This window comes from Agelaius phoeniceus, chromosome 1, assembly GCF_051311805.1.
Source record: "Agelaius phoeniceus isolate bAgePho1 chromosome 1, bAgePho1.hap1, whole genome shotgun sequence".
NCBI lineage: Eukaryota > Metazoa > Chordata > Aves > Passeriformes > Icteridae > Agelaius > Agelaius phoeniceus.
In genome coordinates this window covers 26,200,116-26,226,753 of record NC_135265.1, presented here as the reverse complement: position 1 = coordinate 26,226,753, position 26,638 = coordinate 26,200,116, and the positions used below count along the sequence as shown (strand labels likewise).

At 56.0% G+C, this 26,638-nt stretch overlaps 2 protein-coding genes and 3 long non-coding RNA genes across 5 annotated transcripts in view; 3 read left to right on the top strand and 2 right to left on the bottom strand.

Annotated features, from left to right (window-relative positions):
- The first annotated feature begins 1,308 nt into the window (after positions 1–1,308).
- Positions 1,309–4,103, top strand: DLX5 (distal-less homeobox 5). Its single transcript, XM_054641455.2, has 3 exons — positions 1,309–1,879; positions 3,001–3,185; positions 3,408–4,103. Exons 1-3 carry the CDS (start codon positions 1,525–1,527, stop codon positions 3,738–3,740), a joined length of 873 nt encoding a protein of 290 aa, XP_054497430.2. The 5' UTR covers positions 1,309–1,524; the 3' UTR covers positions 3,741–4,103.
- A 4,361-nt stretch (positions 4,104–8,464) lies between these two features.
- On the top strand, positions 8,465–11,911 carry LOC143693543 (uncharacterized). Its single transcript, XR_013181309.1, has 2 exons — positions 8,465–9,078; positions 9,740–11,911. It is a non-coding gene; the product is annotated as an uncharacterized LOC143693543 (long non-coding RNA).
- DLX6 (distal-less homeobox 6) lies at positions 11,558–16,486 on the bottom strand. The gene is made up of 3 exons (XM_054643346.2): positions 15,586–16,486; positions 14,489–14,682; positions 11,558–12,703 (listed from the first exon to the last, which is right to left on the bottom strand). The coding sequence occupies exons 1-3, from the start codon at positions 15,944–15,946 to the stop codon at positions 12,452–12,454; spliced, it is 807 nt and encodes a 268-aa protein (XP_054499321.1). The 5' UTR covers positions 15,947–16,486; the 3' UTR covers positions 11,558–12,451.
- Positions 16,487–16,706: 220 nt separating this feature from the next.
- LOC143693542 (uncharacterized) overlaps positions 16,707–26,638 on the top strand; it is a 69,543-nt gene continuing 59,611 nt past the window's right edge. The window contains exon 1 of the long non-coding RNA XR_013181308.1: positions 16,707–17,558. This is a non-coding gene — a long non-coding RNA (uncharacterized LOC143693542). The remainder of the gene's footprint in view (positions 17,559–26,638) is intronic.
- On the bottom strand, positions 22,884–25,703 carry LOC143693544 (uncharacterized). The gene is made up of 2 exons (XR_013181310.1): positions 23,914–25,703; positions 22,884–23,555 (listed from the first exon to the last, which is right to left on the bottom strand). It is a non-coding gene; the product is annotated as an uncharacterized LOC143693544 (long non-coding RNA).

Genomic DNA, 26,638 nt, shown 5'->3' with positions numbered 1-26,638 from the left:
ACAACATGCACGGTTGTGTTACAAGTGTTACTCAGCTGGCTGGGAGATCTTCGGTGAGCAAACAGGCTAAATCTGGAGAGTAAACAACTTCAGAAAAATCTACAACTCCAGGTCACTGAAAACAGCCTTTTATTTGTTTTCCTTAGTGTCTAGTAAAATTTGATCCTTTTTTTTTTGCAACACTGCTGTAAAATCAGCAGGGACGGGCATCAGCAGCCCGTGGCTCTCCCTGGCCCTGACATGAAGCGCGCTGCTGGCGCCTGGGTGCGTAGATGGGTGCGGGAGGACGGGTGCAGGTGAAGGAGGGAGCTGCGGGCCCGAGGGCTGTGGGGCGATCCCCCCGCACAGCGCCGGCCGCTGCTGTGGGACTGTCACCAGGGAAGCGGGATCTGGCACAGCCTCCGATGGAGGAGCCCCACGGCGGCCTCCCAGTGGTCCTGCCCACGCGTGAGGGGGATTTGAGCTCCCTTCGTCAGGGGCTTCTGACCCTGGGCCGAAGGCGGACCAGACGATGAGCATCGCCCCGGGGGCTGGAGGAGCGCACGTTCGTGGGGCCGAGCGGTCACAAGCGAACCTTGACGGGCTCCAGAGCTGGCGAGAGAGTCGGGGGCTCTCCAGCCACGGACGTCGTGCCACGGGCAGGTTGCTTTTCGCGAAATCCGCGGGGTTGGGTGCCCCTAAGCCGGATGGTGCCCCTGGCAGCTCCCCCACCGCCCCACGGCAGGGCATTATGCCGGGAGTCTCCCGCTGGCTCCGGGCCGTGCTGGGGTCTTGGAAATGCAGGAAATGATGTAACTAAAATTCAAGGTACTTGGGGGTAATAGGGTTTGCTGTGTTTAGAGCGGAGGTCCCGGACGTTTCCCCGGGAAAGAAGGACGGACCGAGGGAAGCAGCACGGTCAGACACGCTAATGGTTATTGTCACCAGATCAGAAATCGAGTTGGAGCCAGGAGCGCCCGGTGCGGTGTTCCCAAGCCATCAGCGTAGCCAAGGGGGACCGGACGGCAAATCCGAGCGGCGTGGCTGCAGCCTCCCCCGGGGCGCTGCGGGTGGAGGCGCGGGGGCACCGGGCTGCGGGGCTGGCCGAGCCCCCTCGCCGGCTACAGGGGTGGGGGGAGCCGGAAACCTCCCAATCGCGGCGCTCCGACTCGGAGATTGCTGTTGGTATTCACTTTAAAAAGAGGTTGAATGGGACTTTTTTTCCTCCTTTTTTCCCCTCTCTCTCTCTCTCTCTTTTTTTTTTTTTTTTTTTTTTTTTTTTTTTTTTTTTTTAAGCCGAAGCTTTGTTGTGCTAAACTAGTTGGACGAGTTAGGGTGTCGCTGCTCCCGATTGCTCTGGCCAATGGAACCCGATCCACCCTGCTGTGCGTAAGAGCGCAATTAAGGATTTAACCAAGCCTATGCTGCGCCCCAGCCAGCAGTCTGCCGGAGACAGACACCGCGCCGCAGCCTCCTCCCCCAGACATGTCTGCTTAGAGCCGAGCAGCCCCGCCGCCAGCCCCAGCCCGCCGCCGGCTCCGAGCTATGACAGGAGTATTTGACAGAAGGGTCCCCAACATCAGATCCGGCGACTTCCAAGCTCCTTTCCAGACGGCTGCAGCCATGCACCACCCGTCCCAGGAATCTCCCACTTTACCCGAGTCCTCCGCCACGGATTCCGACTACTACAGCCCGGCGGGGGGAGCCCCGCACGGCTACTGCTCGCCTACCTCGGCTTCCTACGGCAAAGCGCTCAACCCCTACCAGTACCAGTACCACGGCATGAACGGATCTGCCGGGAACTATCCTGCCAAAGCCTATGCAGACTACAGCTACGCCAGCCCCTACCACCAGTACAGCGGGGCTTACAACCGCGTCCAGAGCTCCGCCAGCCAGCCAGGTGAGGGCCGGGGGCCCGGGGTGAGCGGGACGCTCCCGCGGCTTTGGGGAGGATGGGGGAGCAGATCCCTGACCCACGGAGCGCGGGGATGCGGCTTTCCCTGAGCCAGGAGGGAAACTAAAAATAAATAAATAAATGGGGGGGGAAAGAAAATTTGGAATGGAAAAAAAGTGGAGAACTGGTTTTCTCGTCTACATTTTTGACGAGCTCGCATGAGCTAAACTACAAATTGTAGGACTAGCGCTTTAGCGCTTCTGTCAGCTGCCCCCGGGCCCCCACGGCTGCCTCCCTCCTCCTTCCCCCCGCAGGAAGAGGGAGAAAATAGCCGAGCCTTGTTGCGTGTCTCAAACTCAGGTTCGCGGTGTTGAAGAAAGTTTCCTTCCCCCTGTGCTGGAGGGGCGGGGGAGGAGACTGGGAGGGGGAGACCAGCAGTGGCGGGGCTGCGAAGCCGGGAGGGTTTTTCGCCAGAAAGCGTCGCGGTTTTAGTGCTTTACTTCTTTGTAACTTGCTGTAGGGGAAGAAAAAAAAAGAAAAAAAAAAGAAAGAAAAGGGAAAAAAAAATAAGAAGGGGTCAGGGAGGAAAAAAAAAATAAACAAGCCCGTGGTAAAGCCAAGCGGCTGGGGCTTGGCTGGGACGAGTGCGGTCGCGGCGGCGCTTGGGGACACGCCGGCGGCGGCAGGGGGCTGGCGCGGGTGTGCGGAGGAAGTGGTCGGTGCTTGGGTCCGACTTCGCTCCGGCCAGAGCTCTTCCCAGCAGGGCCCCAGCCATCCTCCCACCGCCCGCGCATGCCCTGCGCTCCCGCCCGCGCAGCGCTGCGCGCCCGGCAGGATGCCCGGGGCGGGCGTGGGAGGCGGAGGAGGAGGGCCGGGGGTGGCCGAGGCCGGTGTGGAGGGAGCGGGTTCCCCCCCGTCTCACCGCGGGGAGGCTGCGCGGGGCCGCCGCCCGGCTGCGGGCGCCCCGGGGGGAGCCGCAGGGGCCCGTCGGGCCGGCGCCGCTGCCCAGCCCGGCCCGGCCCGGCCCGGCCCGCGGGCGGGATGCCGCCCCGGCGGCGCGGAGCGGAGCGGAGCCTGTGCCGAACTTAACAAGTCTGCGTCTCTCTCCCGCTCTTGCGCCCGTGCAGAGAAGGAGGTGGCGGAACCCGAGGTGCGGATGGTGAACGGCAAACCAAAGAAAGTGCGCAAACCCCGGACTATTTATTCCAGCTTTCAGCTGGCAGCGTTGCAGAGGAGGTTTCAGAAGACCCAGTACCTCGCCCTGCCCGAGCGGGCCGAGCTGGCAGCCTCCCTGGGACTCACGCAAACACAGGTACCGCGAGCGGCTCGGCTCGGCTCGGCTCGGCCCGGCGGGTCCAGAGCCCGGGCTCACCCCGGCGCGGCGGGAAGGGCTGGATCGGTCCCCGGAGGGGCGGGAGGGCGGCGGGGCGCCGCAGCCGCGGGGCACCGGCTTGCCAGGCGGGCATTAATGGTGTCGCTTTCCCTCCCCACTCCCCCTTTCCTCCCTTCTCCTCTCCTCCCGCCTCGCTCCCAGGTGAAAATCTGGTTTCAGAATAAGAGATCCAAGATCAAGAAGATCATGAAAAACGGGGAGATGCCTCCGGAGCACAGCCCCAGCTCCAGCGACCCCATGGCCTGCAACTCTCCACAGTCACCTGCGGTTTGGGAACCTCAGGGCTCGTCCCGCTCCCTCAGCCACCATGCCCACGCACACGCTCACCCTCCAAACTCCAACCCGTCCCCCGCATCCAGCTACCTGGAGAGCTCCACTTCCTGGTACCCCGCTGCCAACTCCATCAACTCTCATCTCCAACCCCACGGCTCCCTACAGCACCCGTTAGCGCTGGCCTCTGGGACGATTTATTAGAGCCTGACCCTTATTATTTTATTATTTTTTTGTTGCTCCTTGGACTCCTGTGTTTTACTGTTAAGGAATAATAACGAAAGGAATGCATATGGGGAATTTTTAAAAGGGAAAAGAAACAAACAAAAAGATTAAAATGTGTAAAGCTTGTGCATGTAACTTATTGCATTTCAAAGGAAACCCTTTTTTATACAATACGGACGTTTTTTGGCTCAGCTGTGGACACTATCATTGGTGCCTTGAAATCTATGACCTCAACTTTTCCAGAGACTTTTTTCAATGTTATTTTAACCCTGTAAATAATTGTAGATAGAGGAATTAAACTGTATATTCTGAATAAAATAAAATTATTTCGACCAAGAGAAATGTTTCCAAATTACCCCTTCTTCTATTAATAAGAGGAAAAAAAAAATAATACTAATTTGCTTTCAGAAAGAAAGTGAGGAAAGAGGCCGGGAGCTGGGAGTTCGTATTCTGCTCCAGAGCCGTGCCGCGGTCACAGCAGTCTGGCAGGATCTGGCCCTTGCAGGTACCCGCGGTGCTCTCTCCCCGCTGGGAAAGGGGCTCTGGCAAGACCGCGTCCATCCCACTGCACAGGGCTGTAAGCTGAAGGGAAAGCTGCCCATCCTGATGCGAGAAAGCGAATCTCTCGCCTTAAGCCGCCCTGAATCCTTTCCTGAGAGCAATTAGCGTCGAGAGCTGCACACTCCACAGCCCATCAGTCGCCCGTGTGCGCTCGGCTAATTATACAAATTACGTTTCCGTCAAAGGGAGCCACTAAATATGAGAAAAGAATAAAATGAGGGCCCCGCTCCCCTCACTCCTGCTAAAAGCCTGCGGCGGCTTCGACAGAAGGAGGAACGTTTCAGAGGTACTTTTATTGTTTTTATTTTATTTCTACACGATTTAGGGAAAAAACCTTGCGTCAAAGCAGTCGCTGGCGCTGCCCAGTGCTGGGGGCACGGCTTGGCGAGATGGCCGGAGTGCTGCCCATGGCGCGGACCCCTCGCACGGAGCACGGGCTCTCTCTCTCTCTCCCAGCCGAAATCCTGGCCCGGGGCCCCCCGGCGCGCCCGTTCCCACGGGGACCCCCATGGCAGGGGGCAGCGGTAGCTCACGGCCGAGCGGGGTACGGCGGCAGCAGTGAACGTGCCAAAGGCGTCGCTGGAAGGATCCCCGAGATGAAAGATGCCCCTCTGGCAGCTGAGGCTGGCGGGGAGAGTGCTGGAAAGGGGGGAGGCGAGGCCTGAAAAGGCACGCTCCTGCCCTGGGGCGCACTTACCTATCTCCAGTCTTCCTCCCCGCTGCCCTCCCCCTCCTTTTTTCTCCTTCCTCTCCTGCCTGCCATGTTTTGTGCGTGTGCGTGAGTGTGGTTTGTGCAGTTTTCTCCCCAAAGAAAGAAGCCCGCGTTTGCCGTTTTGTAGCAGGTTTGGGGGCTGGTAAATGTCTTGCAGTACAATAGACCAGTTTGTTCGGTTGTGCTCCCTGCACGCCGGGGAGGCTGCGGGGGTGCCGGAGGCACTGCTGCCCGCCCCTGCCCGCCGCTCCCCATCTCTTCCGCCCTTCTGGGGACCGTCTCCTGCTCTTTTAACTCACAAGGTTTCAGGGGCTTCCCGAGACTCTGGGGCTGACGAAGAGCTCGGCTTCATCTCTTCTGCTCACTTCCATCCTGTGCAAAAAAAAATTTTAAAACTTGACCCTTTCATTTTCTTCCGCTCTTTTCCTCATTTCCCTCTAGACAAGCATTCAACCTGCAGTAAGAAATTCTCCCCTCCCGGAGGTCACTTCCCTTTGCAGAAAGGTTTGGACACAAGAGGTGGAAGGCAATGTCCCAGGTGGGTCCACCCACCCCGTTTCTTTGAGGAGCTGCCGCGGGGCTGTTGGGTTACGGTAACCTGCCGGGGCCGGGACGGCCCGGACGGACAGCGCAGAAACAGCTCCGGGAAGGCGGAATGCCGGCAAGCAGCATACCGGGCAGAAATGGGAATTCACACCGCGGCCGCTGGACTAGGCATCGCTCGCCTCTCCAAGCAAGCCGAGTCAGCTCGGCTTAGTTTCCATGCCGGTCCCCCTCCCTGCTTAATTTCTCCTCCTCCCAGAGCGGGTTGGTGTTGGACAGGTCGGGAAAAGCCTGGCATCCCTCCCCTGATGAGGATAAGAAAGAAATGCCCTCGCCGGGGCTCCCCGTCGCGTGGCCCCGACCTCGATGAACGCTCAGGGCCGCCCGCCCCTCCGGGAGAGCCCCGGGCCGAGGGGATGGATGCTCCTGTCCCCTCTGTCCCCGCACACACGGGCAGGCACACCCCGGCGCCTCTTCCCGCCTGGGCGCACCCCCTGGGCTCCGGCGGCGGCCGGAGGGAGCCCGGCTTGGCCAGGCCTCCCCCCTTGCTTCCCCGGGAAAGGGATGGCATGAACTGTCCTTTGTCTGATGCTGGGTTTGGGCTCGGCGGATTGCTGGCTCGGGGCTTTCCCCGCCCCTCCCCCTCTTCCCCTCCCTTCTGTTTTCCTGGCGGCCACTTCCATGCGGAGCCGGGGCAGTTTGGGGAGCCGAGAGGAGCCACATTCCTGTGGGTGCCGAGCGGCTCCAGGGCTGAGCCACAGGGCCTGACACACACACACACACACACACACACACACACACACACAGGCGCGCAGACACACAGACACACACGCACAGAGCAGCCTGCAGCCCCCGCTTCCCCAGATCGAGAGCTCCTGGCACTGCCTGCCCTCCCTGGGGCTCTCACACCCACAGCGCATCCACCCCCGGCCGCGCTAGCCCCCGGCTGGGACGCACCCCTCCATCAGCGCCACCCAGACACACGCAGTGCCCGCCACCCCCTCCCACGGCGGCGGGAGCAGCACCTTCCCCCTTCCCCCTCCGCCCGAGCCCCCGCTCCTGCCCGGGCATCTGCCCGCACCGCCCGCGGGCACAGCCTCCAGCCGGGCACTGCCGTCTCGTCGCCGAGCGTCTCGGTTTCCCTCCCGCTCCTTCCCGAGGAAAGGAAAAACACCCCCTCCAACCTGTCACGGCGGCAGGGCAGTCCGCTCGTCAGGCATTCCTGTCGCCCTCTTACTCCCCTCGGTGTCCCCCGGGCATTCGCTGCCCCGCGGCCGCGCTGCCTGCGCGGGCCTCCGCGCTCTGCCCGCTCCACCGCCGGCAGCGCTGTGTCCCCAGAGTGCATCCCACATGTGGCATCAATTAAAGATTTCTGCCACGCAATTTTGCGACTGACAGACTTTAGGTGTTTCGGTTGTGGATTAAGGAAAGGAGATCTATTGCTTCAGGAAAATCGGGGCGGGGGGGTGGGATGTGGGAACCCCCTCTTCTTGCTTTCAGTCATTTAAGCGATTGCTTGCAGTAACTCAATAACCTGTTTTATAGGTCAGATAAGAGCTGTGAAAATAGGAAACGCGAAGTTTACATTAAGCCTCGCTTTCTCTTTTTTTAGGGAGAATCTGTATTGCATCAGTTAAATAGTTCTCTTTGTTCCGTGGTGTGTCTATTTATATGCGATTCAGGGAGGATGATAAACAATAGTTTATCTGCCTGGAATACAGACCTGATAAATCCCGCCACGCACCCTCGCCCCAGCTGTCTGTGAGAGCACCTTCCACTGACACGACCCTCAAAGCCGCGGGTAAAACTCACGGCTCCCTCACCTCCTTCATCACCTTCAGGTGAGGGCCCAGAGTGCCGGCCCCGGCCAGAACCGGCGACAGATTGGGCATTTGGCGAGGAAGAGCTTGGGGGTGGCTTCTCGCTCCTCTCCCGCTGCCGCCTGCCCCTCGGCACTCCCGGAGAGGCTGTCTCAGCCTCAGCCTGGGCTTTGCAGGATGGCTCAGGCAGCCTCTCCGGGCCGGATGCTGACCCGGCTTCGTGCTCTGCAGCGGCATCATCTGCCTGGCTGCGGAGCTGGCCCTCCATTCCAGGAGATCCTTACGGTCTCATCGATACGTACCGTACAACGCGTTTTGTAGGGTTTTCGCCTCGCGCTATCCGCTGAGCTTTCTTTTATTCTCCTGGTTTTTACTAATGCGCATGGAGAAAAGGGCGCGGAGTTGGACTGCGGGCTGCCAGGAGCGGCTGCGGTCGGGAGAGGCCAGCGAGGGCCGGGGAGGCAGCCCTCCTGCCCATGGGGCCGGCCCCGGGCGCTGCCTCTTCTCATCTGGACCCTGCGGAGACCAACCGGTCCGGCGGCAACCGCGCTTTGATGATCTAGGTCATTAAAAAATGAAGCGGGTTTGTGTATTTCGTGTCCAGGGTTAATAAAAGTTAATCAGGAGTCGAAAGCCAGCTAGCCCGGTGAGTTAACCTCGCTAGCTGCAGGTAGTCCTGTTAGCCAGGCTCTTTTGATTAATTAATTACAATTGAGTCGGTTCTGTGATAATTTCCCTAAGGACCCCTGAGGACCGGTCCAGCGGGTGCGCGGGAGCGCAAAAGGCTCCGCAGCCCGCCGCGGAGAGCGCCGCATCCCGCACCCCGCGCCCTCCTCCGCCCGGTGCCGAAGCTCCCGAGGCTTCTTGCCCGAAAGTGACGTTCGGTCACCTGAGAGGAGGCACAAGACAATGGCGATCCCTCTTTTGGGGATAGGTGGGGAGCTCGGGGATGCTCCGGGTGCCGGGGAGAGGCTGCCGGGAAGAGCCGAGCCGAGAGGCGGACTGATGCGAGGCGGGAGCCGAAGCAGCAGTCCCTGACTGCACATCAGGCTCGCAGTCGTTGAGATTTGGACACGTAACGCTGCAGACCACTGATTTGCTATTTTCTTAATTCCCGCTCTTCTCATTCCCTATGAATCAAACAGTCTTTTGTCCTTCAGAGTTTGATTTGATCACTAGTGTTCACATTTCACTTTTGTATTTTTCCCTCCCTATACCATTACTCATTGAGTGCCCCGTGAAATTACAATCGTACATTTTCAACTCAGCAACCCATTTGCAGTGCAAAAATAGGGTCTAAATAATGGCTGAATTAGCCCTACTGGACAGTTTCAGATGTAACACTCTGTAATAATTATATTGCAGGCTGGATTAGGATGCTATTATCATAATCTGGACGTTTACAATTATCTGTAATTTGCAAAGATGCGCCAGGTCTTGATTACAGCAGGTTTTTTTTATCAAGCTAACCATCACTAAACAGTGACAGTAATAACAGCTAATTTTGCTGGCAATATAAGAGGTGCTGGGGTGTGCAAACAATTTCACACCTGGATGTGCTCACTCAACCAAGAATATAGAGAAAGAGCTTCTGCCCTGAGACTCAGAAAAATATTCTCCACTGCTTCTGTTCAGTACAGATTTCTAGACCCCGATCCTTGCTTAGCAGATTTTCAGAGGGGTAAGTTTTGGGGCTCGCTCGGGTTTGGGGCTGGTTTGTGGCTGCTCCGCGCCTCGCCCGTCGAGGCACGCTCCGTCTGTGCTCCCCCACACCGGCGGTCATTCCCGCGCAGGTGGTTTCCCTCCCCGGCCGGACCCCCACAGATAAGCGCCCCCTTTCCCCCGATGCTGCCGGGGATGCGGCGGGAGCCCCGACGGGACGGGCTGCCGGAGGGGCGAGCGGGACTCGGCGGAGGAACCGTGCGAACCCCGGGCCAGCCCCGTCCGCCCGTGCTCGCGGCGGGGCGGCGGCAGCGCCTTTCCGCGGCTCCCGGGGCGGCGGCAGCGCCTTTCCGCGGCTCCCGGGGCGGCGGCAGCGCCTTTCCGCGGCTCCCGGGGCGGCGGCAGCGCCTTTCCGCGGCTCCCGGGGCGGCGGGCGGGCGGGCGGGCGGGCGGTGGCGGAGCCGGCGCTGGCAGCCCGGCGGCGGCAGGTTTGGCGCTGCCGTGGGGAGCTGCCGGGCTCCATCCATAGATGACGCTGTTTCACGAGAGTCTCCCGGGGCGGCTGCCGCGCGAGTGGGAGCCGCCGCTGCCATTCACTCCCACCCCGCTCCCGGGAAGGCCTACCTTTCCCACCTTCTCCCACGCCACTAACCTAATGGGGCTTTTATTATTATTGTTAGCGTTTATTTGCTCGCTCGCTCGCTTGTTGTCTGGGCTTTCTCGGAGCCTATTTGAGGAATCGCTCGCGGGGGAGGAGGGCACGACGCAGCCAGAGGCTTTCCGCGCCGGCACCCACGCGCGGCGTGCGGGGGAGGACGAGACCCCGCAAGCCCACGAGGGGCAGAGAACCCCCCGCTCCCCGCCCCCCCGTGCCCGCCAGCGCCGGGACGGACGGACGGACGGACGGACGGACGGACTGCCCGCCGCCAGCCCGCGGGGCGCCCGCAGCGAAAGGGTTAAAGCGCCTGCGGGGGCCGTGCGGGCCGGGCCGGGCCGGGCTGGGCTGCGGGACTCGCTCCCCGGGGCATCCGCCGCCCTTCTGCGAGGCGAGGGGAGCCCGCACAGGGGCCGGCGTGGGGGGGAGGGCGGTGTAAAGCGGGGTTTTCTGAAAGATGCACACAATGCTGTTGGTCTAAATGTATGGTAGCTTTCTCTCCAGTGTCATTTGAATAATTCAGTGAGCCCCACTACCAGCTGTACTTCTGAAGCCTCTTCCATTCTTTTCAGCATTATAATTTTGGTTAATTTTCAATTTTAGGCCCTACGTCTCTGCAATTTGTGTATGAATAACAGAATAATTTTCCTCTTTTGTTTCGCCTTTCCTGTTCCTGAATCTAAATAAAGATGGCTTTTTAGTATTAAAAGTGGAAGAAAATTACAGGTAATTATCTTTGACGGTAAAAACGCTGTAATCAGCGGGCTACATGAAAAATTACTCTAATTATGGCTGCATTTAAGAGAATGGAAAAAAACCTTCTTGTGGATAAAAACCTTAAATTGTCCCCAATGTCTGCTTCAAATTGGATGGCACTGCAGCTGGAGGCTTTGTTCAGAATTGATCCTGGGGAGCTCTGAACCCAAAGTTTCACAGTGGGAAGGGGAAAAAAAGAAAAGAAAACATTTTTCCTAATGTAACAATACGAATGGTAGAAAATGACAAGACTGATCGGTTTTAAAGCACTCTGAAGACTGACTGAGCGTGGAAGTTGCTCAAAAAAAAAAAAACCAAACCAAAAAACACCCCCCAAAAAACTGGTATATTGGTAAGTAGTCTTTGCTTTGTGTCTAATTATAGTGACTGTCCTTTTGCACGACTGTATGTAGCTGTCATTATATGGAGCACTCTGAGGATCTCTATTGACTTCTGATAAATGGCTCAGTGGTTTCAAGGTTCATAATTTGAAGGATGCCCAGGTCTCTAGCCATTAATTCTCGCAGTATGGGGCACCCAGCTTGGATGAGGAAAAGGCTTTTCATTGTCAGTTGTTGCTGTGCTTTCCACAAGCCGGTGCGGCTGAAGCTGGCTGGACAGCGTGTTGTGTGCCTGGGCACCTCTCAGGGCTTTGCAAAACATTCCTCAGCTTGCATTGTCTGCTCTTTGAAACAAAGGAGGGCGCCTCCTTTCTTAATAATTTGGAGTCTCCAACCTTTGGGAAGAAAGACAGGGCTCTGAGCTTTGCCTCGGCGAGAAAGCTCAGCTAAGCAGCGGAGCAGTAAAATCGCAGCAGAAATGGCCGGGGGATTAGCAACTTCGTCTAGGCGTATCTTTGTGGACTCGGTACCTGCTGTCTTTAAGTCGTAGCCTTAAAACCAACTAAACCACCAGCTACCCCACCCCACTTCATCCTTTCTTTCTTTGCTTGCAGATATATGCTTTGGTAGGGGTGTCTGTGCACTCAGGCAAGCTGGGCACAAGGATCCCTCTGCCCGGGCTGATGTGGGGGGCAAGTCGGGGCAGGTGGGGATCCGCTAAGGTGAAGAGAAATAGGAGCCAGGCGGGCGTTTTGTGGCTTTTACTCTATATATGAAAGAAGACAAAAACATACAAAGTATATGTACAACTAAAATTCAACAATATATACAGAAAGGTTGCTCGGGGAAAGGTCCCTCTCGCTCAGTGGTTGAGGCTGCCGCCGGGCAGCGCTGAACCGCCCTTCCCCAGCCCGCGGCGCCGGGTCTGGGTCCGGGTCCGGCCGCGAATCCCTCGCTCTGTCCTTCCTGCTCGTCTCCGGGAGTCTGTCCGGCTGTGTGCGGGTGCGGGGCTGTGCGGATGAGGGGGCTCTTCGGGTGAGAGACGGTGGTTTCTTCTGAGCCGCAGCCCATTACATTTTGAGAAAGCATGCAGATTTTGCTTCGTGGTAATGTTCCAATCTCACAGTATATTTGCATTTTTTTCAACCAGTTCTCCTTTTCCCCCCCCAATCTTAATTTTTAAAAAAATCACTTCTTCTGTCTTTTAATCCTTTCCCCAGTTCGGATTTGGTGAATAAAAATGAAGGAGCTCTGACTAGTCTCTCTTTCATCATGTAATGTCTTTAGCTCATTAAACAAGTAAAAACGGCTGCCATGGTAGATTCAGGTTCTTGTGGGCAAAGTCTGTAAAAAGTTTGTTTTGACGTATACTCCACAGAGAAAGAGGCTGGTGCCTTGGAGTCCAAAGGAAAATATCCTAAAGAGAAGTGTCTTCTGTGCGCCAGAATGAAAATTGTGTCTTTCTGTTCAAGATCAATCGCTGAGGTTACTTAAAAAAAAAAAAAATAAAGCCACTCTGTCTCTTTGCCGCATCTACAAGTTCACACAGAGCCTGTTAGCTGGCACGGCTTGGCAAAGCAGGGGAACTTCTTGCCATGTCGAGACGAGGCGTTCTTGGGAGATGATTTCTCTTGGACAATTCACATCATTTGTGGTCTCTGCATTGTGTCTTGATGTGGAGAAGAATACCAGTGAGAATAGCCAGGCATGTAGCTGTTTGGAGGCATATTGACTCCCTTGGCAGAGGCTGAAACGTCCCAGACTGGAGGCAGAGCTGGAGAGCGAGGGGAGAGGGCAGCGGAGCCGGGCAGAGGGTCGCTCTCGTGGGGGTTACTGCCCTGCTTCAGCAGCTTCTTGAATTTGGAGCGCTTGTTCTGAAACCAGATCTTCACCTGTAAACCGAAACGCAGATATTAGATATTAGGCTGCCGTCAGCGCCCAGGGCACGGCAGGGAAGACCCTGGGGGCCGGGGGTCTAATCGGGGGAGAGTCTTGAGGGCACACGCCAGTCGGGTGTGGAGCTGGGAATGGGGAGAGGGGAAGGAGGGGTAGCTACGGCTGCTCTCGGGCTTTGGATGCAGCTGGAGAGAACAGGGGAGGCAGAGCAGAGCTGGAAAGCGAGAGGGATGCAGGTTTTAACCTGGGACGTGGCTTTCCCGAGCAGGCCACGTTGTTGTTTCCCTGAGCAGACCACATGCTCTGAGGTCTCCCGTTTTAGCACCTCATTCAGAATTTTGGAGGTCATTTGATCGTTCGGGCAAACTGTTGTCAAACATGGGCAATCATATGATTTTGTGCCAGGAGACAAGAGCCAATAGACAAAGGGCATCTTACAAAGAAATTGTGCTTCTGAAATCCTCACGATCAGATCAAGCAGTCCATGCTGATGTGGCAGGGGAGGAGGCATAATAGAACCAGGATTGCGGCTTTATATTAAAATGGATTAGTAAAGAAAGAATATTTTTATTTTTTCTGTGAGTAATAGTATATCAACATTGCTTTGGGTCTCATCCTGCTCCTAACCCAGCAGAACTCCCGAGGAAGCAGCCTGCACTCAATAAGGTGTGCAAGGATCAGGCCCACTGGCAGGTCAGAATTATCATAGCAATTATATATAGGTAAGACATATATACAGAATGTTTTTTTTTTTTTAATCAGTCAAACAGAAAACAAATTTCCCATGCGTATTTGACCTCTCAAACTTTGCAATCATAATGTTAGGGGATAAGCAGGGGGTCTTCTCTAGCTGCAAGATCAGGATCGGGCCCCTAAAAAAAATCTATGCATACGAGCGAGAAAGAGAGACAACAGTGAGACAGAGCGGGCATGCTGAGGATACTAAAATCCCATTTGCAAAACCATCAGGCCCCTTCCCATTATTAATGTTTGCTGAGGATTTAAAAATCGCTGTCTGGAAGAGACAGTTACCAATGACATTGATAAAATCCTGAAGTTATTTGCTGGGCTCATAGATTCACATGATAACATTTTGCCCGGATTGATCCCATCTATCCAAGCACTTCTCCACAAACCCCAGCCTGGTAAGCCTGTAATGCCTCGTATGTCTTTCAAGCTTAAATTAGCAGAATAGCACAGCTACTCCAACCACACTTAACTATGGCTTAACCTGCCATAATTTTGTACACGGCTGTATTTGATCTTCAGATCTATTATCACCTTCCGTACATTTTGCCCAAGGCTAACCACTGCATTTGCGTTAGTCATCCAGGGTGAATTAACTATTGATTTAACAGGTATTTCCTAACGCGTTCCTGCTTCCCCTCTACCTATAAACGTTGCGACGAGGCAGCTTTGCTTTCAGCTCTACCTCAGGCCCAGCGATTCCTTGCCTTTGTTTTGATCTCCTTTTCACAGCTGGGCAATTGCATCTCAGTGCCGGAATTATCTGAAAATATAGGCAATTTTAAAATACCATGTGTGGCATCAAAAGGGAGCGCTTGCTCGCAGCCGGCTGAGGGAAGGGCGCGTTCAGCTCTCTCTGCGGCTGCCCGATCTCTGCCGCGCGTTAGGTAAATCCCAGCGTGGAGAGACGGGAACCGTGTGCTTTACCTTTTCTACCGTTCCCGACAGAGGCCAAAATGTTTAGGGAGCATCATACTTTGCTTGGCCTTTGTTGCTCGAGCAGGTTTCAGTGATTTGGAATTCCCAGTAATTACCTGTGTCTGGGTAAGTCCTAATGAAGCTGCCAGTTCAGCTCTCTCTGGAAGTGCCAGGTACTGAGTCTGCTGAAAGCGATGATTTAAAGCCTGGAGTTGTAGACTAGAGTAAATGGTTCGAGGCTTCCGAATCTTTTTCCCTTTTCCATTAAATCTGATTTCACCGTTTTCAATCACTGTGGTTTTTTGCTGATCTGCAAGCAAAACAACACAGCTGAAACATCACCCTCCTTAGCTATTAAACGCGGGTATTTTGGCTGCCACGGCTCCTGAAAACGCCAAAGCCCGTCCCGACGCCTGTTTAACTCCAGGCGCAGGCACAGGCTACCGCTTGGGAGCTACCGGGAGAAAAAACAGCTGTCCGGGCATGGTGGGCACGCTCTCCTTCTTCCCGGGAAGGAAAAAAAAAAAAAAAAAAAAAAAAAAAAGAAAACATTTTTTAAAATATAAAGTGCAGCGCTGGCTTTGCGAAGGTATGCCTCGTTCCAGGGCCATCCAGGTTTTACTCGGCTAATTGACTTCGCGTCGCCAGTTTGGTGGTCAGTGAATCACCAGTCCGAGACTTTTAACAATGCTTTCTCCCCCCCCGCACCCCTCCCGTGCCCCTCTGGATAGATATGTACGTCTCCCTGCAAAAAAAGAAATACATAAATCAGACGGCCCCCGAGCGGAATGCGACCCGCTCGCCTGGAAACTTTCACTCCTCAGGTGTTAGCAGGAATTTTGCCTAAAGCCGGTCCCGCCGTAACAAAGGAGCGCCGAGCGCAGCCCCTCGCCGCCGGCCGCGGGGCGAGCGGGGAAGGCGCCGGTGGCAGCGCCGCGGTAGCGCCGGCAGCCGCCGCTGGCGCGGAGGGAGCGCGGCGGCCCCGGCGCCGGTACCGCAGCAGCAGGCCCGCGGAGGGGCCGCGGGAACGGGCACCCCCCGCCTTTCCTCCCGCCGTCCCGCGCACCCGGGGCTGGCGCCTGCCTCGGCGGGAGCGGGGGGCACGGCGGGGGTCGTTCTGCAGGTGCCCGGAGGGGGGGCCGGGAAGAGGCCCGGGGATGCAGGGAGCGGGGGGAGAAGCTGGCAGCGGGTTCGGGAAGCGGTGCCGGCTCACCTGCATCGTCCGCCCGCGTCTGGCTGGCCGAGCTGCTGTTGTGGTAGGACTGGAGGTAAGGGCTGTGCTGCGAATGGCTCACGTAGGGGTAGGCGGCCAGCGAGCGGTGGTTGTAGGAGCCGGCGCTGCCGGAGTAGGGCGAGCTGTGGTGGTGATGCTGGTGGTGCGGGTGCGAGCCGGCGGCGGAGTGCAGGCAGTGCAGCGGGTAGTGGGCTCCGGCCATCGCCGGCGAGCTCTGCTGGGAGTGGGGCGGCGGCGGCGGCTGCGGCGGCGGCGGCTGCTGCTGCCCGAACTCCATGAAGGCGGATTTGGAGGAGTCTTGCGCGTCCAGCCCGTCAGCCATCGTAGTCATGGTCATCATCAAAGTTTGGGAGGGAGAGCGCGGTGCTCCCCGGCTCGCCCCCCGCGCTCTGCCTCCTCTCTGCCCAGCCACCGCCGCTCCCCTTACCCGCCGCGGCACCGCTGGAGAGGCGGCGGTGATTTAATTTAATTTCTTTTCTTTTTTTTTTTTTTTTCTTTTCCGCCTTTTTTTTTTTTTCCTTCCCCCCCTCCTCTCCAAGGAGCCGTTGTGCGAGGGGCCTCGTTCACTGAGGGAGGGGAGGAAGGGGAGGGCGGTGTGCGGGGTGTGTGAAGGGGGAGGGCGGGCTACTCCCGCCGCTTTTTTGCGCCGCTCTTTTCCCTCATCCCCCCGGCGCGTGGGGTGGGTGTTGTTTTTTTTTTGGTTTTTTTTTTAAGGTTTTTTTTTCTTTCCTGGGGGGGTGGGGGGGCGTGGAGGGTGGGGGCAGTTTGAGGTGGGAGCCGGGAAAGTTGGGGCTCCGGCGCTCCGACTCCAAGGCAGGGACGCGCACGAGTCGAATGGTTCGGCTCCGGAGGGCAGCGCCTCCCTCATTGGTCACTCGGCCCCCTGACGTCATAGCCGGCAGCGCGCGCGGAGCCCGCGCCCGCCCCCCTCGCGCCCCCCCCCCCCCCCCCCCCAGAGCCGCGCGCGTTGCGCGCCCCGCGCGGGAGGGGAGGAGGGGAGCGCCCGTGCCCATCCCCCGCAGCCCCGAACCCCGCATCCCCCCGCACACCAACCCCGCATACCCCCGCACACCAACCCCGCCGTCCCCCACCTCCCCCCCTCCGCCTCCTTGCGCGGTATTTTCGCCGCGGCGAAGCGACGCGCAGCGCATTTTTCCCCGCTGAACGCAGCAGCAGCAACAGCAGCAGCAGCTCCCGTAATGGCTTTCAAATATATGCAAATGGCTACGTGCGGTTGGCGGTTTTGGCAAAAAGCTTGATTAGGATATAAACGACCCAAGGAAAAAAAAAAGTGCCTGCGCCCTAAATTTGTCTTTAGATTACAATTCCAGTTGATTTTATTTTATTGTCAACATTGTTAATGATAAAAATAGAGTCGTTTTACAGTTATTTTTACTTTCTGGAAGGAGGCAATTAGACTTCTAATCAGGAATACACAAAAATCTCCCATGATTAACTGCAGTACTTTGTTCAAATTGCTGCTATAAAATTCAGAACAATTTGCCTGTAATGATTATGGACTGGGTTTATTTTGGGAGGTGGAATAAAAGTGGATATAGCATAAATTATCCTCTAATTATACACCAGTGTCGCCTCAATTATCCTCTTATCAAAATGGTTGTCTAACTGCCGCATTTAGTTTCAATTCTCTCCTTTTTTCTATAAAAAGAACTTCATACCTTGTTATTATTAATCCATTTATTATTTGCAAGGGGATTTATATCCGAACATCCAGGTGGTATTACCACTTCTCTTTCAAAGATGGACTAGGGAAAGACATTAAGTTTGATCCAGCACGGCGGAGGATCTCTCTCTCTCTCTCCTCTCTCCTCTCTCTCCCCCCTCTCTCTCACCCCCTCTCTCTCTCTTTTTCCCCCCTTTCCCTCGCTTAAATCTCCTCGCGTCCAGCTAAGCATGAACTCCAGAGACAGACCCCACCGGAGAGGACTGAGGTAGGAAGGACCCTGCGGAACTCGCTAAGCCTAAAGAAATCCGAAAGTTGCTCTAGATGGGGAAAGGGGCTGGAGGCTTCGGGCTTTGAAAACCAACACCGGCACCAGCAGCCGCTGCTTCCAAAACCTCGCGCAGCCCAGAGACGTCCCCAGACCGATCCCAGGTCTTGACACTGCCTCTCAATGCGACATTCCCTGAGGATTGGTTTTCAGATTATGTATATATATGTATATATATATATATATACATATATATACATATATATACATATATATATATAAATTTTTTAACGCGTCGCTTGTGGAAATACTTAGAGGGGTTCAATTTTTCTTTCTGGGATTTTTTTCTCTTTTTCATTTTTTCCTTTATCTTGGAGTTGTGGTTCCCCACAGCCCGATCATTAGCTCTGGGAAGCCGAAGGATGCGAGCCCCCTCTTCGCAGACCGTTGGGGAGGGGGGGAAGAGGGGGAAGGAGGATGCCAAGCGATGCTCTGTCGGTGGAAGGGCATAACCCGTAGTCTCTCTGCGCTTGCAGTTCATATGGCTTGTTTCAGGGGGGCATGGGGGAGGCATGTCTTTTTTTCCTGTGTGGCTGGGATGTTCTGAGCCCCCTTAGCCACCCTCTCATCGTTGTTTCACTTCTTGAGCCCTTGGAGTCGGTTCAGTAACTCTGAATGCAGTTGTAAGTGTCTTGCCTTGTTCTCCGGCTTTTAACAAGGGTTCCACTTTAACACGCGAAAGGGTAACCCGATCCAGGCGTTTACAAATCTACAATGAATAAAAATATAGAGAAAAGGGGAAGAGAAAGGAAAGAATTCCTACTGAGACTCTTTATTCATAGGTGTAGGTAATGTACTCAACAGGAACAGGTACATTTGGCAGTTTTATTGCTTTATACCCTCCAGCTTGCTGTTAACATCATGAAGGCGTTTTTTTCGCAGGTGCACATACTAGCATTTTCTCCAGCAGCAAGAGCATGCATAACAAAAGATGTCAGAAAATAGGCTGGGGAGTGTTTGCAACACGTTGTTTTCTTGTTTCGAAATAATTCCTGCCTCATAATGGATGCTAACCCCGGAATGGGGGAAAGTTGGGCAGGAGAGAAGATCTCTTTGAAATAGTACCTATATGCCGCCTTGGCGGAGGGAATAAGGCGTCTGAGTCAGACAAAAAGGAGAAGAAGAAAAGACAGGGAGAATCTGCGGGAACTGCTTCCTGCCATAGGCAGCAAACGGAGTTGCTTGTGCATCTCTCGTTCAGCCCAGCTGACGGACGAGATGCGGTGGGGCGAGCGGGACGAGCAGCGGCTCCGGATGTGGCCCGGGGGGAGCGGCGGCGCCGCGGGGGTGCGGAGCCCCCGCCGAGCCCTCAGTGGGCGCCGGCCGGAGGGAAGAGCTGGAAACCCGGCGCTGCTCTTCCCCGGCGCTGCTCAGACATCCTCGTCTGTCGTCAAGACAGTTGACTCCGTCCAACCTCACACCGATAATTTTGCTCAATTTAATTAGGCCCACCGGGGGTCGCGGGGGGCGTGGGGGTGGAGTGGGGAGCAATAGGGACCCGAGCCGTGCCCCGGTAGAAGCGGCAGCTGCAGGGATATTTCTTTTCCGAGGTTCAGGCAGGTCCTGGGCCCGCGCTCTGGAGGGGGATGCCAGGGCACAGGGAGGTCCCTCCCGCTGGGGACACTGCGCTGCCGGGCACCGCTCCTCCCTGGCTCCCATTTGCGCGCAGCCGAGCTCCGTCATCGGCCTCTTTCTGGAGAAAATAGACCAGAATCAATAGCTCTGGACGCATCAGAACAGTGGAGTGTCCATTTCCCAGGGTGGGTGACTCGTGAAAAAGGGGTGGGGACGGGCACCCCACACCTCCTAGTCCCCTTGCCCTGAAGTGTCTCCGAAAGTGAGCGGGCAGAAGTCACGAATGAGAGGCGGGAGCCCACGAGGGGAGCTGCCTTGCCTCAGCTGAGCTTCCCGGGATCTGCGCGGGGCTGGACGGGCCGGGAGCCTGGCTGGATGGGGAAACGTGCCAGTTAGGGGGAGGCTGGGCACTGTCCCGGGGCGGGAGCCCCTGCACGGCCTCCTGTGAGCACACGTCCGTCCCTGGGAAAAGGCAGCAGGAATTAACCGCATACGAGCCCCCTTCCCGGCTTCCCCGCTCTTTCCGCGGCCAAGCCCGAGCTCCCGGAGGTCTGGGTTGCAGCCCTGCTCGGGGGCGATGGGGATATGCCCTGTGCACTGTTCTGCGCTCTATTCCCTCCGTACCCGCGGCCCTGCCCGCGCATCCCTGGCCAGCCTTCTCCTCTCCCCACCCCGCGGTGTAATATTCCCAGAGAATGCTCTCCGCAAGTCACCCTCGCTCGTCTGGAGAGCAAGGAGGCCTTTGCATCCATCCCAAGCGGGATTAGGGCCAGTATCTCTGCACGCCCGGGCTGGCTGAGAGCCGCAGGGTCAATGCTACGCTCCCTTTCCTTCTCGCCGCCGTCCTCCCCTGCTCCGCTGTCGGGCGGAGAGCGTGGCACCACGCACCGGGCTCCCTGTGCCCCAGGACTGGGTGACTTCGTGCGACCGGTCTTCGGTGTCACCTTAAACCGCGTCGCTTTAATGATGTTTGTGGGTAATACTTTCAAAGGGCCAAAGCGTGTTTGCTTGGTTTAAGGTCACATTTGCGAGTCGAAAGATGTCACACAACAGACACAACAGCTAGAAGGAGCTGACAAACAACAGGAAACGGGGTTCTATTTTTAGGGTGTAATAGGAAGTTAATGTAAGCGGTCAGAAGCTTCCTATATGCCTCCGAGCACCTTCTGTTCCATTCATTCATTCATCCATTCATTCATTCATGCGTTCAACAACAACAACAGGGGAAAACAAACATTCCCCTTCCGTTTCTCATCCCATCCTTGCCGGGAAGTCCTGCTGAGGCGTTTGCAAGGGTGGGCTCTGCAAGCGGAGTCCTTCTTTCGGGTGGTTTATCTTGTTTTGTTGTTCGTGGGGAGGGGTGCGATAGCTGACGGCGTTCCCCAGGCGAGGTTCCTCCAGAAGGAGTGTGCTCTGGGATTATATATCTCCTCTTCTCAATTCACACCAGAGTCCGGGAAAGTGCTTTCTGTCTCACACCGGTCAGAGTAGCTGGGAAGGTCCCAGATAAACTTATTTCAGGAATTACGTAGGTTCGTGTGATTTTGCGCGAGAAGCCCATGTACCCGCGTGAATCAGATCTTGCAACAGAATTTTTTTTTAAGTGGCAGAGAAATGCCGGGTGGGGCAGGGGGGACGGGAGGGAGGGGAAAAGGCAAAGATTAGATTAGTGAGGGATCTCCTGTTTTTTTAACAACAGTACTGAATCCACAAAGCATTCGAAAGGTGCTCGGGGGAGAGCGGAGGTCTCCGGCAGAGCAGTATGTGGAAAATCTCGAGGGAAGCGGAAAGCCAGAAAATATTCCGGCTGGCAGCGATCCGCTCCAGATGCGTTTTTGCGGAGAGGCTCCCTCCGCGGATGCACGGGACTTTCCCCGCTGGAGCGCGGCTGTGGCGGCCGCCAAAGGCGCGCCCCCGCCCCGCGGGTGTCCGCGGCCGCACGACGCTGATGTGAGAGCAGCTGCCCGGTATGGCTCGGCAGCCGCTGTCCTGCCCTGGCAGCGCAGCTTCGCCCGCTGTATTTACAGCTCCCAGAAGCTCAGCAAAATATCTCTCCTTGCATCTGCCGATGATATTTCTTTCTCTCGGTCTCTCAAGCCTGTTTACCCCAAAACACACGTCCTCCTCTCCTTCTGCTAGTATGTCATATTGCCATCGTCCTAATAACAGCTGAACGGTGAGGAAAGGCACCCGCAAGAGGAGGTCACCTCCTCACGCTGGAAGAGACTAATTTTAAGGAGAGACCGCGGATTTTGAGCGCTGCCAGCGCGAGAGCAAGAGCGGAGCGGAGGCTCCTCTGGATTTCAACCCACTAAGATTATAACAGACAGGCAGGCGTCAATGGCTTTCCATACCGCGAGTGTGAAGGAAGTGGCAGGGAAGCGGAGGGGGGGTAAACCCCAGCCCAGCCTTGCAGATGGATCACACACGCCGCTTTCTATATTGTAGCCTAGGTCAAAATAATAGGAGTCAGGAGGGGAAAGATCCAGAGGGAACCAGCCACTGTCTCTTGTACAGATTTGTAGCGAAGCCTTGGCTGTGATTAAAACCTTACAGATAGATTCATTCAATGTGTGGCTCCGTAGAGAGTCGCAGATTGGGGCTTTTTGTTTGGTTAATGTTTTGTTGTGTTGTTGTCGTTGGTTGTTGTCCCTGATGGGGGGTATGTGTATGTGGGGGGGGGGGGGGGGTGTATACCTGCTTTAAAATGCAATTAGGTTTCAAGCGAGTGGCTGCTCAGCTGGAGGAGGGAACCCCCGCGGAGGCCCTGGCCGCCCGCCTCTCCCGCACCTGGTCAGGTGTGCAGCCACACCGCCTCCAGTGAAACCCGCGGACAGCTCTCTCCCCTCTGCCCATACGGAAGCCTGCTCTGGGCGTACGTGATCCCCGTCAAGAGACCGAGCGGGGGCTGTGCCTCCTTCGCCCCTCCGCTGGGACCCTTGTGGGATCTTCCCCTCCGTGGCAGCGGCGTGGGGGGATCTTCCCCTGCGAGGGCCAGGGGACCTCCCCGAACGCAGCCGCAGGTTTGCAGACCGCCGCCTGTGAGGCTTTCACTTGGCAGGCGTCCTCACCTGCCCGGGTGCTGCTGAAGCAGATGTTTGTTTTAGCGGGGACTTATGTTGTTTTGTTTTCTTTTCAAATGAAAGAAAGAAAAAAAAAAAAACCTTTATCTGGCAGAACAAGATGAAATGCAATTAAAAAATAAAAACAAAACAAAACAAAAAACCCAAGCCACCACCGCTCTTAAGTGCCCATTTTGGAAGGGCTCAGAGGAGAATGGAAACTCGCGGCTCTTTTAAGTCATCAGAGAGGCTGCAATTTCTCCTGCGGTAGCGGCCAGTCTCACCCCGAGCCAAGCGCCGCGCCGAGCCCTCCCGAGCCCAGACACGCCGGATTCAGCCGCGGCTCCCACGGCCACTCTGAGTGTGCTGAGCCGGTGACACCAGCGGGGAACGTGTCACCCCGGCTGCGCTCTGCAAGTCTCGGATTCCGGCGAGTGAAAGCAGAGGCTTTAATTACGGCAAACGAGCGCGGAGTCCTCTCTCTTCAGTCTCTTTGCCTTCGTTTATTTTTAGTACACTTCAAATGTCTACACATTTCCCTTGTTGAGATCACTGCAATTATTTACTCTGCCTTTAGGGATGCATTTACCCAAGCAATGAATGGAAATGTAGTAAACACTGCGCAAAGTCAATGCAGTTATGGAGGTTTATTTATTAGGAAAAGAAGTAAATATCTCGGCTTTACTTGTTTCTTCGGGCAGACTCGTTATCTAGAGTAGATTGCAAGGAGAGTTCTTCACTTATTCCCGTGTAATGAGCCTGCTTTATACGTTTATCTCGTATCTGTATCTAGCTACAGCCACTTTTGTCAGGGTCTCAGCGGACTATAAAAACAAATCTAAAAGTTAATTTAGAAGGATAATCCGGAGGGATGCATTATCTGATCTCTCCATAGAAACTTAGCTAGGTAAGGTCCCGTATCTGAAAGCGTAAAGAGATACATACAAACAGAGCATCGCCTCCAGCAACCTGGATTCCGCCCGCATCCACCGTCCGGAGCGGAAAAGCTCTTGACACTGAGCGCGGTTTCACTGGCAGAGTGAAACTGCTTTGCCGGACTGACTGGTCCTAGTGTGACCACGGCGTTATCCTCCATACCGCAAGAATTATTATTATTATATTTCGCGAGTTGAGACCGTCACCTTTCTCCCCCTGTGTGCCCTGACCCCTCTCCCCCCGGCCATCTCTCTCGCGGAATAAAGGCAGGAGGAAGGGACACTGGGGGACGTGGGCGGTAAGAGCGCGTTAGGTATCTGCGGCGTGAGGCGCGGGAGGTATTCCGGGTTTCTGACAGCTGGATCTGAAACAAATCAGATCTGGATTAACTTGCCTGTTTTGTGAATTGTCTGCATTTGAGCAAGCAGCCCTCACCCACTCCGCTTCTGGCAGGTTTTGTTACACGTGCCTCTATAAATATATTATCCCAACCCTCTTTCCTCGTTGGAGATCTCTGTTCAACAAAACAGAAAACAGAACGAGGAGAAGCGATTTTCCTTTTTAAATGAAGACATTTATAAGTAACCTAATTTCGTATCGTGGAAGTAAATTTCATGCTAGGATATATTTTCCACAACATGTAATCTTTTACAGCCGGAAGACATTTAATTAAAGCCATATTCGGAGAAGTACGGCTTCAAAGCAGTCAGACGACCACATACCTCATTCATATTCAGGATCCGTCCGCGAATTCATATTGTTCTAACGTGGGACATCGCCCCTACGGCATAACTCTGCAAGGCCTGGGCAGCATGAGAGATAACACAAAGGAGGGCAGGCAGGGAACAGCACGGGCGCGCTTTACCAGGCACAGAGGTGTCTGTTTAACCCAAACACCACCGCTTTCTGCTTTTCAGCTCTCCACATTCGGTCGGAGGAACTCCCAGCAATTCACATGCACTAGCTGGGGGCTGGGAGGAGAGGAAAAAGTCCACGGAGGATGAGCCGGGGTTAAGCATCCCGAGTTGGGTGCTCCCACTTCGTTTCCACACGCTGCTGCCCACTTCATGTCGCCATGGGAAAATACGTGTGTGGGGACAAGGTTTGCTCACACACTTTGCCACCTTCTCAGGATAAGGCCGGGGATCTTGTGGCAGCCCCATTTCCTAGCATTCGGGCTGGTCGGGAAGTGGTCATGCAGACTCGCACACCCTACGGCCAAAGGGGAACTCTGGAGAGAGAGGGGATGGCGCCCTACCGGCACTGCTCACAGGCATCTGTGAACTTTTTATCGCGCTCACCCCGTCTGAAGGACAAACACACTTTCTGTTCAAATTTGTGCCCAACCTCCTGCTCGACTGTTGGTTACTCAGATGGAGATCAGGGGCCCCCGAAGAAACGGGGGTGAAGGAAGGGAATAGCCCAGGCCCGAGGTGAGAGGGGGTTCAGCTAGACATGCCGGGGCTCAGGTGCCGCTGTCCCTGTCCTTCCCAGCTCCGTCCATGGGACACTAGCTCTTTCGTTGAATTCACTGGTAAAACTGCCCTGAATTCGGCGAGAAAGGAATCGCCCCCGCCTCCTTTGGACAGTTTCTCTATGGCAACTTTTGCCTAAGCGGGTGCTTGGTGCCTCCTGCCTTTCCCTTGCCATTCCCGGGGCCGCTGGTGCGAAAGGTTGGTTCTCCGGGATCCAAGGAACTTGTGTGCTCCGGGGTCGTGTCAGCAAGAACTTTTGTTTTCTTCTCGAAAGGGATGGCAAAATGCTTCCAATGAAGCGGGGAAAAGCGAAGCGAAATAAACCCACAACAATTTTCCCCCCTAAATAAATCATCTCCCTGTCCAGCCCGAAGCAAAATAAACCCGCAGCAAAACGAGTCGCCCCTCGCGGCTGCCCTGCCTTGAGTCGGGGCTGCTTCGTTTCAGAGGGGATAAAATTCAGCGGCGAAATCAAATCAGAAAGGTTCTGGTTAGTTTCCTTGTAGTGGTAATTAAAAGTATTAATTGGTTGTGTCGACAGCTTAAAAAGACAGGTGTTGCTAAAAAAGCGCCATTAATCTTCCAGTCATTACCAAGCGGCGATGGGAACGGGACTGGGAGAAGGAGCCGATTGTTTACGAGGGTCTTTCAAGGTTTAAGAATGGAGATTGTAATAATACTACTGCTAATCGGACGACTTTCTCCATTCCTTTGAAAAATGAAAATAAATCAAATGGCCAGCCTGCAGCCCTCAGCTAGAGCAGGGCAGGAAGTCTCTCACGGACTTCGACCCGTTTAAGATATTTTAACGTTAATTTTCGGTGCATATATATATATGGTTAAAAGTGGGGACAATTATTCATTCTTCCTGTCTTCGGATTTTTTTTTGTCAGATGACCTGTGGCCCGTGAATAAAGTAAATTTTACACAAGTTTTCAGCACAGCAATCTAAACTTCAAAGGCTCTGACTAACTGCTTTGTCCATCGGGCAAAGTAAGAGTCAGTGGCGTTGCAGCCTAGGTGTGTAAAAGTGAGAAAAGGAGTGAATCCAGGCCCCGGCATGAGACCCGAGCGCAGCTTTTCAAGTGGGTGCTTTGTGGGGTTGTTGTTTGGCTCCTTTGTAGTTTTGGTCCACACAGCCGCGGGTGGCCGGACCGGGCAAACCTCCCTGAGGGGAGCGGAGCTGCGGGTGCGGCGGGGGAGCGGCTCCCCTTGTCCGTGTGCGCACGTCGGGCGAGCGCAGAGCCGCCCTTCGAAGGCGATGCCCAGGGCATCGGCCGGGGGCCTCCCCAGAGAGAAACCCGGCCCCTGCTGCTTCCAGGAGACGCGGGGCCCGGTCCCCTCCCTCTGCTCGGGGCAGCGTGGCCGGGCCGAGAGCCGGGGCTCCGGGCCGGGCTCCCTGAGGCGCTCGGCGGGGCCCGGCGGCCTCCCCGCTCCGCCGCTCCCGCCGCACGTGACGCGGCGCGGAGCATGCGCGCGGCGCCAGCCCCGACGGCCGCGCCCGACGGCGGCCCCGAGCCCGAGGGCGGCCCCGAGCCCCCCGTCCCGCCGGGCCCCGGCCCGCAGCCTGCCCGCCGAGGCCTCGCGTCCCCACGCCGAGGAAAGCTCCGAGGCGGCGAAGCAGCCTCTGAAGGCATTCCGCCCGACGGGTTGTTTTAAGTCCTCCCGGTGGGGCTGTCCAGCCGGCTGCGTCGCCCCTGCCCTCCTCTCCGGTGTCTCCGGCGCTCGGGCCGTGCCGGTTCTGTTCCGCCGGGCCCTTCCTCTCCCCGGCCTGTGGCACCTCACGGTGCGCCCTGCTGCTGCTGTCCGCACCGGCCCTGCTCTGCTCCTTGGGCAGGGCCGCGGGGGCTCCCACCACAGCTCCGTGGACGGTGAACACCCCCACGATCCTGCCCCAAACAATCTCCGAGCGCCTCCGGTCCGCCTGCGCGGGCTGTTCCCGCAGCCGTGTTTGATACCGAGGGTCCTGTGG